Below are 12,043 nucleotides of genomic sequence, written 5' to 3' on the forward strand. Positions count from 1 at the left end.
GTATCTCTAGTCTGTACCCACTAGATGTCACCTCTACCCTACCTCTACCCCATACCTCTACCCACAACTCCACCCCAGTTGTGACAACCAAAAATGTCTCTAATTATTGTCAGTGTCCCCCATGGAGCAAAATCCCCTTGGTTAAGAACCACTGACTTAAAGCCATAGAGTTTTTGATAAAACTTTGCAGCAAAAAAAAAATTTTTGTTTAATTCGTTCTTATATAAACTGTTGATTAAAGTCAAAGGAAAATATTTAAGACTCAGTCAAGAAAGGCCATTTTGAGAAAGTAAATTTCTGTGGTTCCCACCATTTAACTTAAGACAGTGATTAGAGCTATCCAGTCTTGCGCTGTAGCTGGTTCATAATGGCTCTTAAGAGCAGACTTAAAATTTCAGGAATTTTGAGTATCAATTGTCAAACAGCCATTATTAAACTTCTATATATGTAACTTTCAGAAAATTATATTTTTATATTTATTTTTTTTTTAAGATTTTATTTATTTGCCAGAGAGAGAGAGAGAGAGAGTACACACAAGCAGGCAGAGAGGCAGGCAGAGGCAGCAAGAGAAGCAGGCTCCCTGCCGAGCAAGGAACCCGATGCGGGACTCGATCCCAGGACCCTGGGACCATGACTTGAGCCAAAGGCAGCGGCTTAACCAACTGAGCCACCCAGGCGTCCCAGAAAATTATATTTTTAAAAAGGCAATACACACTAAAAACTCAGTATTTATTAACTATTTTGTTGTATTTTACTAGTACCTATGCTCTTCATAGTCTGTTGTATCTGGAAGGGGAAATACTATATGATGGTGTGCTAATGCCTCTCTTCCCAACTCCAGATTTGGTGACGTCATGCTGGCAGCTTGAAATCGGCCATGTTGGGAATATTTACACCATGGGAATCAGCAAATGCTACACGCTGGAGCTTTCCTCCTTCCCACAGAGCAGTTTATTAAACATTCACCAGCACTTCACCATTTATAATTCAATGTTGGTTTCCTGAGGCCAATCCATCAAGTTGGATTGTATAATTTTGTTTACATTTTTTTTACAAAGTTTTTTTTTTTTTTTCCTGTGACTGAATTTTTTTTCTCCCGTCAATAAATCCCATTTCCTCTAGATGATAAGGACAGGCAGAGTATGCAAAACTTTTAAATACTTAAAGTCACTGTATCTTTGGCTTTCTCCTTCTTTCTACCCTAACATTCTAAGATAAGTAATTTTATTCACTTGGAAAAATTATTTTTTGGTTATCATTCTTTGGATGTTCTCTTGTCTCCTGGCTTTTCCATTTTAACTGAAAGTTGAAGTGTTTTTTAAAACATGGAAAAACTTTGCTCATAATATCTGGCATGTATTTGGTGATTTAAACCTATTTTCTCTACCATCCTGGCTGGTAGGCACAGAAGGAACATGACCAAATTCTGGTCATAAGATTCTGCATCACAGTGTGTCCATGCTCCCCAAACTCCAATGAACAAGTTTTCACTAGTCTCCAGGTTCAATTAAAAAAAAAATTGATAGAAAATAATTCTCTTGTTCTCGAAGTTGTATCTTTGAGGAACAAATCAGCAAGACCTCCGTCCGTGTCTCAACTCTAGATGGGAACTTTTGTTCTGCCTGATTCTGCATTTATGAGTATGAAAGTTTCTTAATGAATAGAAGGTGGGATTTGAACTCTAGAATGTAGAACATGGAGAAATATGCTTCTCTGAGGGGATTTCTATTCACCTCCTTCCTTTACCCCCTCTGCTCTTGACCACAGTTTGATTTTTCCTTATGTTTTACTTTATCACCAATCCTTAGTATCCTTTCCAGTGGTTCACAACCCCTTGGGCTTTGCTGAGCTTCAGAAACACCTGGGATCAGGGTCAGGAATTCTGATTCAGAAAGATGAGGAAGAAACTATATTTGTCCTACATTGTTTGCAATTTTGATCTTGTTGTTTAACTTATTATTTGTCTGTACTACTTTTCTCCTGAACAAGGTTATATAGAAATGGAGGGTGTAAACCATGGGATATAATGTTTGTATCTTCCACAGCACCTTAAACAGCATCAACCCTGGCCGACTGATCATGTAAATGGACAGTGAATGAACCTTCCCACCCCACATAACATCCACTTGATAGCACCTTATAGAAGGTTTAATTCTTTCAATGGTTGAATTGGACTCCCTCTGCTATCAACTATATTAGAAAGTTCAAGAAGTTGTAAGAGAGGTAGTGACATAAAATGGCAGCTGTGGTTCAATGAATACGGGCTGTTGACCTGCCCCTCCACTATTTGATTCAGTGATGCAAACTGACACAGTCTGGGGCCTGAACAAATTAAGGTGGTAGGCAAAGAGCCTGAAAACAATACAACTCATAGATGGAACTACTCCTTATTTTAAATTATCGTCCAAAACCAAGGTTTCTTTCATCCTCTTCAGTAGGAAAATGCATTTTTTTTTTTTCCATTTTCTAGATGCTCTGGTGCTCCAAAGAACGGGAAACATAAGCAGTTAGGCTGCGATCAGCTGGGGCGGCCCCAAAGATACGCTAGTCTTGTGACTGCAGGTCAAAGGCGTGGCACAGGTAAGTATTTAATTCATGAACAACAGGTATGAGCACAGTCATATTATTGATTCCACTTTCAAAGTCGAAATGCTTTCAGCCATGGTCTTCACATAACAACTGCATTTTTCTTAGGTTTAAAAGAAATCTCCTCTTCCATATAGCAATCTACTTATGTAATAGCAATCACTGCCATACTACAGGCAATTTAGGTTTGAAAAAGCAGCTGGTGTTAATATCCCTTGACAATATCTTGGACCTTCAGCCAGCCCCAGCTAGTTATCAATCCTCAGAAAATGCCCTGCTCCTCTGTCATCGCTGCATCATTTCGACCATGGTTTGCAGCTCACTAGCTGCCTCTATTCTGCACTTTTGCACAATGATTTGCTTATGATCTTGGTACTAATAAAAATCCTTAAGCTGGGAACAAGTGGAGAGTGAGGCTTTTGAATTGGTTAAATACATGGTGTGGCTGGTAACATCACAAGCCCTTCCACTCCGACCTTCCCACTACTTAATTCCTTCTCAAGAATTCTTTTTGACCACATAGCCCATGTTTAAGTACTCAACATTTGCCAGAAACAAAGCCTTGTATGATGACAAAACCCAAGCAATTACTGGTAAAATCTTACACTGGGAAGGATTGTTTCCAGCAACAATCACAGGACAGGGTATCATTTAGGACTAATCTAAATAAAATCTGTTTCTGACCAGTTTGCATGTTCCCCAAGTGGACAGAAACAAACATAATGCAGCAAATCATGTCATGCAAGAATTGTAAACTTTCTAGTTTGGATTAGGAAGGCAGAAAATGTTTACCTCCTTCTAGATTGCATGACAAAACCATTAAAGACCTCCAGTATGTAGTATATTCTTAGAGCAGGAGAGGCAGGGAGGGAGTTAGGGAAAGAGATTGCAGTAAGGAAGGCACTCTTCTTTGGCATTCAGATTCCAAGACAGGAATAAGCAGAAACTGGGCATGTGGAAATGTGGGCTATGGCTGTGCATAAACGCTGGTGACTTGAGCCACTCTTTCTCATCTTGGTTTCGGCTCAGGTCATCATCTCAGGGACCTGGGGTAATTGAGCCCCACGTCAGGCTCTGTGCTCAGCAGGGAGTCTGCTGGAGATTCTCTTTCTCCTTCTGCCCCTCTCCTTGCTCTCTCTCAAAGAAGTTAATAATCTTTAAAGAAAATAAAGTAATCACGTTTCCCTTGACTGTGGGGTCATAATGATTTTAGTTCTTTACCAAAAAGTTATTCTTCCTTATTTCAGTAGGATGTGATGCCCAAAGTAATAGAAGGAATGTATGGTTATCATTGAAGACTGTATGGGCTTGGGAATTCAGTGAGACTGCTCTCCTCAACTCCTCAACTCTGAGATAGGAAGTAACAACCCGAAAGCAGAGTAACCATGAGCAAATTGATGGGGAGGAAGTGTTACTTGAAGAGGTGCCTGGTGCATAGTTGGCACTCCATGGTATTTGTTTAGTGAATGAATAAATAATGGTTTAACTTAAAAAAAAAACCCAAATCAAATAAATTATGTACTGCACTTCTCTCTGGTACAGGCATTTAAAACTGGGGGTTATTTTGCCCCCCAGGGGACATTGTCAATGTCTGGAGACAGTTTTGATAGTCCCAGCTGGGGTCTGGGTTGCATCTAGTGTGGGGGGGCAGGGATACTGCTAACATCCTATAAAGCACTTCCTATAAAGCATTTTATAATCCTATAATGATAGGTCCCCCACAATAAAGAATGATCTGATTTGAAATAGTATGCTGAGATTAAGAAATCCCACTTTTGGTTAAAGAAAAAAAAGCTTCACAACCACCGTTTCAAAAATACCTTTAACTTTCTCTCTATTTATTTTAGAAACAAAACTAAGATTTGTGAGACTACAGAAGTATTTTGAATCCCAGAAAACATGAAAATCCAGAGCTATTAAATTCTGTATTTATTAGTTAGACTCAAAAGCATTTTACCATTTGATTTTCTACAGTGCAGTGAGCCAGATGAATTTTTTAGTAGTTAAAATATGAGCAAGAATGCATAGATTTGGTAGGGTTTTTAATTTAGCTTATTGTCCCCTCTCTAAATCCTTTCTAAACAACAAGATCACAACATAGTAATATCACTTAAATAAATAGCTCTTCCCAAATGGAAAAATTAATTTGTTTAGTATAAAAAATCTTAAAACTTTAAAATGCACACAATCCACAGAATTATCTGTGGCAGCTTGGGATGCCACAGTACAGATACCCTGAAGCAGCCAAGAATTTACTTATCACACTTATGTGGAATGTCACTGAGATGTGTCCTGGCTGGAGCCCAGGCTGTGGGAATCTCCCTTTTTCCTTCTTCATTGATTTCTATTTTGACCCTTTTGGGCATATAGCTTTCACTATGCACTTGTACTCACCATGATTCTGCTAATATTTACTAAAGAACTACTATGTACTGGGCGCTGGGTAGAAAGTGGTGAGCTAAATAGATTTATTTGAAGCTAAGTTGGTGTCTAAAGGTCTTAGGGACTCAGGATATTTACATTGTCTTCACCTAAAAGTTGAAGGATTATTACTCAGCCATAAAGAAGGAAGTCCTGCCTTTTGTGACAACACAGATGGATGAGGAGGGCATTACACTAAGTAAAATAAGTCAGAGAAAGACAAATACTGTATGACGTCACTTAACATGTGGAATCTAAAGAAACAGAACTCAGAAATAGAGTAGATCAGGTTGTTGGTTGCCAGAGGCTGGGGGTGGGGCAATTGGGGAGATGCTGGTCAAAGGGTACAAACTTCCATATACAAGATGAGTGAGTTCTGGGTATCTAATATATAATTAAAAATACCATATTGGATTCTTGAGAGCTGTTAAGAGAGTAGATCTTTAAAGTTATCACCTTCCCTCCACACACATATACACCCACACACACACACACAAAGGTAATTACATGAGGGGATGGAGATGTGAACTAACTTCAGTGCAGCAACCATTCCAAAACATATCCATGTCTTCAGTCATCATGCTGTAGCCTTAAACTTCCATATGTTATATGTCAACAATGTCTCAATAAAGCTGGAAAGAAAATGTCTTCACCTGATGGGAAAGATGACCAGCTGATCTTGGCTGAACGTCTCCATAGACGTGTCTTAACAATTTTAAAAATTAAAAACACTAAAATATGTTTAAAAATTTAATAAAGATGTTAAGTTAAAAATTAAAATTAAATCTAAAAATTTTAAATGAAAAAATTCAGAATGTTTTAAATTTAAAAATTGAAACATTAAAAAATCCCTTTTTGGAAAACTTCCTGCCAAGCTTTTAAGGAGAGATTCCCTTGCAAGTATGTGTTATTACCTGGAGGAAGGTCTTGGCCCATAACCGTGACCTGACTTTTAGGACGGCGCTTTCTCCTCCTTCTAGTCTCCCCACTGCACAGGAGATCTGTAAGCACTCGATATTTGTACAATTCTACAACAAAGCAAAACAAAATAAAACAAAGTAACAGCAATGGTGGCCAATCAGTGTCTTTAAACTGTAGTGGAAAATCAACATTCAGTTTATCTGCACTGCGTTTTCTCAGAAGTCAGCGCCTCATTCATAAATCATTCATTTAAATGACAAACAATTACACAGAAACAACCAAGAGAAAACACAGTTTGGTAGTAATGATACATCAGTTTTACTGGTGGTGTAGAGATAAAATGGAACATGAAATACGATACAAGATTTAAGCTTTTTTTCTTTCCTAAGGACTTGAAACAACCCTCCTGCAGCAGTGATTAGATTGTTCTGTTTCAATTTCATTACTCAGAACGTGGGAAGACATTTCTTATAGACACTTACAACACCTGACCCTGGACTAAGTGAGTCCTGAAAAGGCTTCAGAGGAAGCTCCCTGTATCTATATTATCTCAAAGGCCCAGTGTTCTCAACCCATTTGTTCTTTCTCTCTCAACTACTTCTTGGTAATAAAGCAGAATCTTCTTCAAGGTCCATCCATTAAGCTGTTTTTAACCTAGTTCCTAGTTCTGCCAACTTACAGTGGGTAACTTTTATTCTATGAAATGCATGTTCCAGGGATGTATTTGTTATGATGACATTCTACCTGTCAAATTGTATTTTCTGATTAGATCTGGTATTTGGATCCAATTTATTTCAATTTATTTATTTCAGTGGACCCTTCTCATCCATTTTCTGTGTACCCAGGTACAGGATGGTACTTCTTGAATTGTACTCTGTCACTGATTTGAATTTCTCGAGTGGGCTATGCTTTATTTATTTCTCATGTCTCCAGCACTGGGCTCTAGCCTATCAATGCTCAATAAACGTTAGTTCATTGAATAGTATGAGGAGGATTTAATGGAGGCATTTCACTTTAATGAAATTGCTAAAGCACAGAGTAACTTGAGGGACATATTGCCATGAAAATCTTTTCCAAGAACCTCCAAATTCTCTAAAAGCAAAGCAATCAGGAAGGCATATCTGATAAATTCCAGGGGGGTCAGACTTCGACATGCTGTTTCCAAATTCAAGTGGCAGGGCTGTTCTTGTTCTACTAGGGGTTGGGGCACTGAGGTGTTTGGGTTTTTGTGCCTCCAGCAGGAGCAGGAAAACTGGAAGCGCTGCAGTCTGTGTCCCCTGTGAGGACCCTCATGTTTACCTACATGTCATTACTGACATGCTGTGTATCTCCAGGCCCACCCTCTGCAGGCAAAGGAGGCAAGTGAGAAGGAGGTGATTCTTAGAAGCCCCCTGGAGCTGTTGGTCCTGGTGAGCTGGCTCTGTTGGAGGATTCTGGGGCAAAATGAATCTTGAAGGGTGAGAAAGAGTGACCTAGCAGTCTAGGCAGACAGGGACAAGACCAATGCGTGTTCAGAAAAGCGGAGAAAAGTATACTCAGGGGCAGGGTGTACAGATGGAAGTGAGAGAGGAATGAGAGAAAGTCTAGGTCGTAAAGAATGTTCCTGTTGGAGCCAAGGAGTTTAGATTCTATTCAGAAGGTCCTGTTTAAGCAAGGGCTATGATGGGGTTTGGCTTTTAGGGGCAGGTGTTATGGGAGGCAAGAATAGGGGGAAGAGAGTGGAAAGCAAGGAGGGTGACCAGGGCTTGCTGCAAGAGTTCAAGGAAGAGGGAAGGAGGCCTTGAACCAGGTATGGGAACAGAGGGGGGGAAGATGAAGTTTGGGGAAGATGAAGTTTGGTGACAAGTTGGAAATTGGGATGAAGGAGAGGGAGGACGGGAGGGAGCCCTTTTGGCTTGAGGAACTGAGTGGATGGGCATTGACATTACTGAGATTGGGAATTCTAGAGGAAAAGCACATTCTGGGGGTCATGGAGACAGAGTTCTGGACATGTTGGGGCTGGAGTGGCTAACAGGCATCCAGGTGAACATAGACGCTGAACCCCTCAAGTCTAGAGTGCAGTAGGGATGGCTAAGATGGCAGGAGGCCCATAGGCATGGCTGGAGTTCATGACCATGCAGAAAACATTTCCCTGAAGGAGCTAAGTCGGTGGGAGAGGGGAGGGACCCAAGGTTGATATCCTGAGGTACAGGGGCATCTGAGGCTGAGCAGAGTAGAAGCCCACAAACAATTCTAAGAAGGCACAGGCCAGCAGACTGGAAGAGAACCAGGGGAAAGGGTTTTGTGGGAGGCCAAGGGACAGGACAGTTTCAGGAAGCCGTTAATAGTATCATAGGCTGAAGAAGGTTTGAAAGATAAGGTTTCTGTAAGCTGAGGAGGGAAAGGGACAAGAAGAAAGCCTGGCGAGAGGAGATGGTATGGTCATTGTAAGAGCAGCAGGGGCCCGAGCTGAGAAAGACAAGGACATTCTTGGGCGGAGGAGAAATATATTTCAGTGCGGCAGATACGAATTTTTCTTATGCAAATTGGAAATTATGATCCCAGCACAGGATGTTGGCACTTTGCACTTTCAAATTCCTAATCAGAAATGGGATTCAGTAAGTTGTTTTTAACTAAACAAAAACCGTAGGAGGTCTTATTGAACTTTTGATTTTAGAATAAACTTTGTATAATCACTTTCTATCCAGAACTGTTTTGACTTGAGGACATAGGGAGGCATATGATTTGCAATTTTGAACCAATAAAAGACAAAGAGAATAAAGCACGAATTAACAAAGTCAGAAATGGAAATCAAGAATTGCTTTGCTCTCATCTGCAAGTAATAAGTTTCTATGATACTCAGGAATTAAAAATAATCTTGCATTAAAAATCTTTAATGAGAAAGAATGGGAGGGAAAAAACCTGACCCTACAACAGAAATGCATATAATTTTCTTTCTTTTTTTTTTTTTTTAAGATTTTATTTATTTATTTGACAGAGATCACAAGTAGACAGAGAGGCAGGCGGAGGAGGGTGTGTGGGGGCAGGAAGCAAGTTCCCTGTTGAGCAGAGAGCCTGATGCAGGGCTCCATCCCAGGACCCTGGGATCATGACCTGAGCTGAAGGCAGAGGCTTTAACCCACTGAGCCACTCAGGCACCCCAGAAGTGCAAATAATTTTCAAAATAATTTTAGTTACTGATCATCTCTCCTGCCTCAGTGTACTCATGAGACTTAGACTAAAGCAGAAATCGAAAAACATAAGTAAACACTGATTTTCTAAGTTGTTGGTTCCTATAAGTTTGAACACTGGTTCTCCAGAGGGCTTTCACACTGATACTGCATATTAGAATTCTATAGATGCCTATCATTGTTTTCTTTTTTCAAAATTTATTCAATTTTTTGTTGAAGTATAACTGACATATAACATTACGTTGGTTTTGGTTGTATGACATAATGATTTGGTATTTATATATATTGTGAGATGATTGCCATAGTAAGTCTAGTTACTGTCCAACACCACAAAGTTATAGTTTTTTTTTTTTTTTTTATGATCTTAAAGAGCTTTTAAGATCTGCTTTCTCAACACCCACTGAATACACAATACAGGATTGTTAAGTATAGTACCATTCTGTAGGCCACATCCCCAGGACTTAAATCATTGTTTTCCATTCTATTGTTTTTCTTGGAAGCTTTCTTTAAACAATAATATGTGGGATTTTATTAATTTATCCTAAACTGAATAAATTATCCTGAATTAATTTATCCTAAACTAAGTATACTCGTAGGTTTTGAAAAACACTACGCCATAAAAATTTACAGGGACTTGAACCAAAATCTGCCCCCTGCCATAGCTTTTTGCCAGGTAACTTTAGGTACTTCTGTTATAATAAACATTTCTCTCTTGATGTAAGTTTAACTGAGTAAGTTAGACTTGCTCGATGTACGTTTCTGTCCAGTTCTTTGTTTGAAACTTCTTATGAATGTTAGAACATATTCAAGGCACATTAAAATAAAACATTTTAGCCTCTTTTTTTTTTTTTTTTAAAATCTTAGCCTCTTTTAAGTGTGGAGTTTGGTGGTATTAACATTCACCTTGGAATGAGTAAGAGAATCGAATTGAAAATACTGACTCTTAAGTACTCTCTGCAGTTTTGCAAAGGGTTGACTAAGCTCAGGATAGATCTATCACAGTTCCCCGTGCTAAGACTATGCAGGGTTTGGGCCCAGGAAATCAGAAGACCCTCATCTTTTCTGAATTAGCGGAGGAGTCTGAGATGCAAGGACACGTGGGACCACCACCCACCCCAACCGGGACCTCCTGGCCCAGCTCCTTCCGTACTCTCAGTGCTCACTGTCTGGGAATGGGCTCACAGCAGGAGCTCTGTGTTCTGCAAATGTATTGCATGCCAAGTTTTAGGTTTTTAGCATTATTTTTCTAATGTGGCCTGTGTGGCAGATTTAGAAGAGTGAAAACACAATAATGCAAATACACCTTTGTCCACAGGGAAGATTCCCTTGCTTTCACGGCTCACATCTCCTACTGTCAAAACATGGCAGGCATATCTGAGCATTGAATGAAACGGAGAAACAATAGTTGAAGTTCAAGTCTTCTGTGTTTGGGATTTCTGTCCAAGCCAGTCTTTCCTCTCTGATTTGCACACACTGGGATAACTCACCAGAATTTTTGCAGGGCTCTGTCTGTGGGGCTCTGGCATCCGCACATCTCTCTTCCTGACAAGATGAGGGATGGTCGAGTTTCGAAGAAAGGCGCTCAGCTCAGGGGTGTCCTCTGGGGAGGCAGCAGGCTGCAAAGAGAAAGCAAGAGATAGCTTGTCACCCTTTCATTAGCCTTGAACTCCAGGCATTTTTCCCCCCTCAGAGGACTAGGAGTCACAAGAGAAGCCAGACCCGTCCTGATTTACTAGAAGTGTGTTCAGCCACAAAATGAAATGGATGGACAAGGAATAAGCCTTCCCATTCTCCAATCATAGGAGCTCCTGAAGGATGGGGAATGCATTCCTGGAAAGTTTATCTTGTAAGGATCAGATTTTAAGCAGAAGTGATTCCCTCAGAAGGAAGTGACTTTTCAAGCATGGGTTATTATTTTCCTGTTACTTTTCTCTCATCATATATCAGTGCTGGTGAAACTCAGGAACATTCTGTGTGGTGGGACAGATCCTCAGGTGCCAGGAAAATGAGGCACTGGCCATAGGGAAAGAGACATAGTCGAGGACCTGACATTAGCATGTCTGAGCCCCACACTCCTGAAATTGTAAGAAATGCTCCCTCAGGAGTGGATCGTGTTCTAATAAAAATGAGTTTTCCGAAGTATGCCACATGAACGTTATGCTGTAAGGGAGCTTGTTTAGAGCCCAGAGTTTGTTTTGTGAGTGTTCTAGAACTTATGATTTTATCTCAGGCTCCATGCTCGGTACATCTGATAGCTGAATAAATGCTTTGAAAGTGCCAATAAATCACACATAATATTTCATTAAAATTCTTCATTTAAGACTGACTGAATATAGAACCTTAATTTTCTGTCCCTGCCCCAAGTCCCCCCCACACATGTTCTTTTAAATGGTTTCTCTTTGTAGTCCCAGGAGCAGTGACAGTATGCTCATTTCTGTGGGGTGAGGAAAGATATCCCTATGTTGTAGATGCAGAAGGCACCACAGAAAAGGAAATGATTGTGCTCAGCATGTCCTAAGACCCTAGAAAAATCTACCAGATAAACAGAAAGATAGAGCACAGACTCCTTAGTATGCTATGCACAGCCCCCCTGTGCACTGGCCTCAGCCTGCTGCTCCAGCTTCATTTCTAACCAAGAGCCCTCCGCACCCTGCTCTGCAATGTGTAGAACAACTGTCCACTCCTGACGTGCAGCAGAATGATTCCTGAGCTCTTGTGAGATGTTCCACGTGATAGCTCAATTCCCCCATCAGCGCCCACCAAGCTGTGTGGTACCTGCTTGAGGACCAACCTGAGTTGCCCAGTGAGAACATGGAAAATGATAAGCATAGAGTCACATATAATGTCCAAGGCAATCTCAGGAAACAGGGAGAGGAAAAAGATCATGCGAGGAAACATGAGATGGGAAAAAGTCCAGGAAACTTTCCTTTGGAAAGAGACAGTCC

At 40.4% G+C, this 12,043-nt stretch overlaps 1 protein-coding gene across 2 annotated transcripts in view; it reads right to left on the reverse strand.

The window, feature by feature from the left end:
* Positions 1–12,043, reverse strand: part of ITGA8 (integrin subunit alpha 8) — a 174,534-nt gene that overhangs the window by 14,710 nt on the left and 147,781 nt on the right. For both annotated transcript variants that reach the window (XM_080810656.1, XM_080810655.1), the window contains exons 26-27: positions 10,586–10,714; positions 5,922–6,035 (exon numbers count right to left, since the gene is read on the reverse strand). In XM_080810656.1, coding sequence (XP_080666782.1) covers positions 5,922–6,035; positions 10,586–10,714 — 243 coding nt within the window. The remainder of the gene's footprint in view (positions 1–5,921; positions 6,036–10,585; positions 10,715–12,043) is intronic.

The sequence above is a fragment of the Martes martes genome (assembly GCF_963455335.1).
Source record: "Martes martes genome assembly, chromosome: 8".
NCBI lineage: Eukaryota > Metazoa > Chordata > Mammalia > Carnivora > Mustelidae > Martes > Martes martes.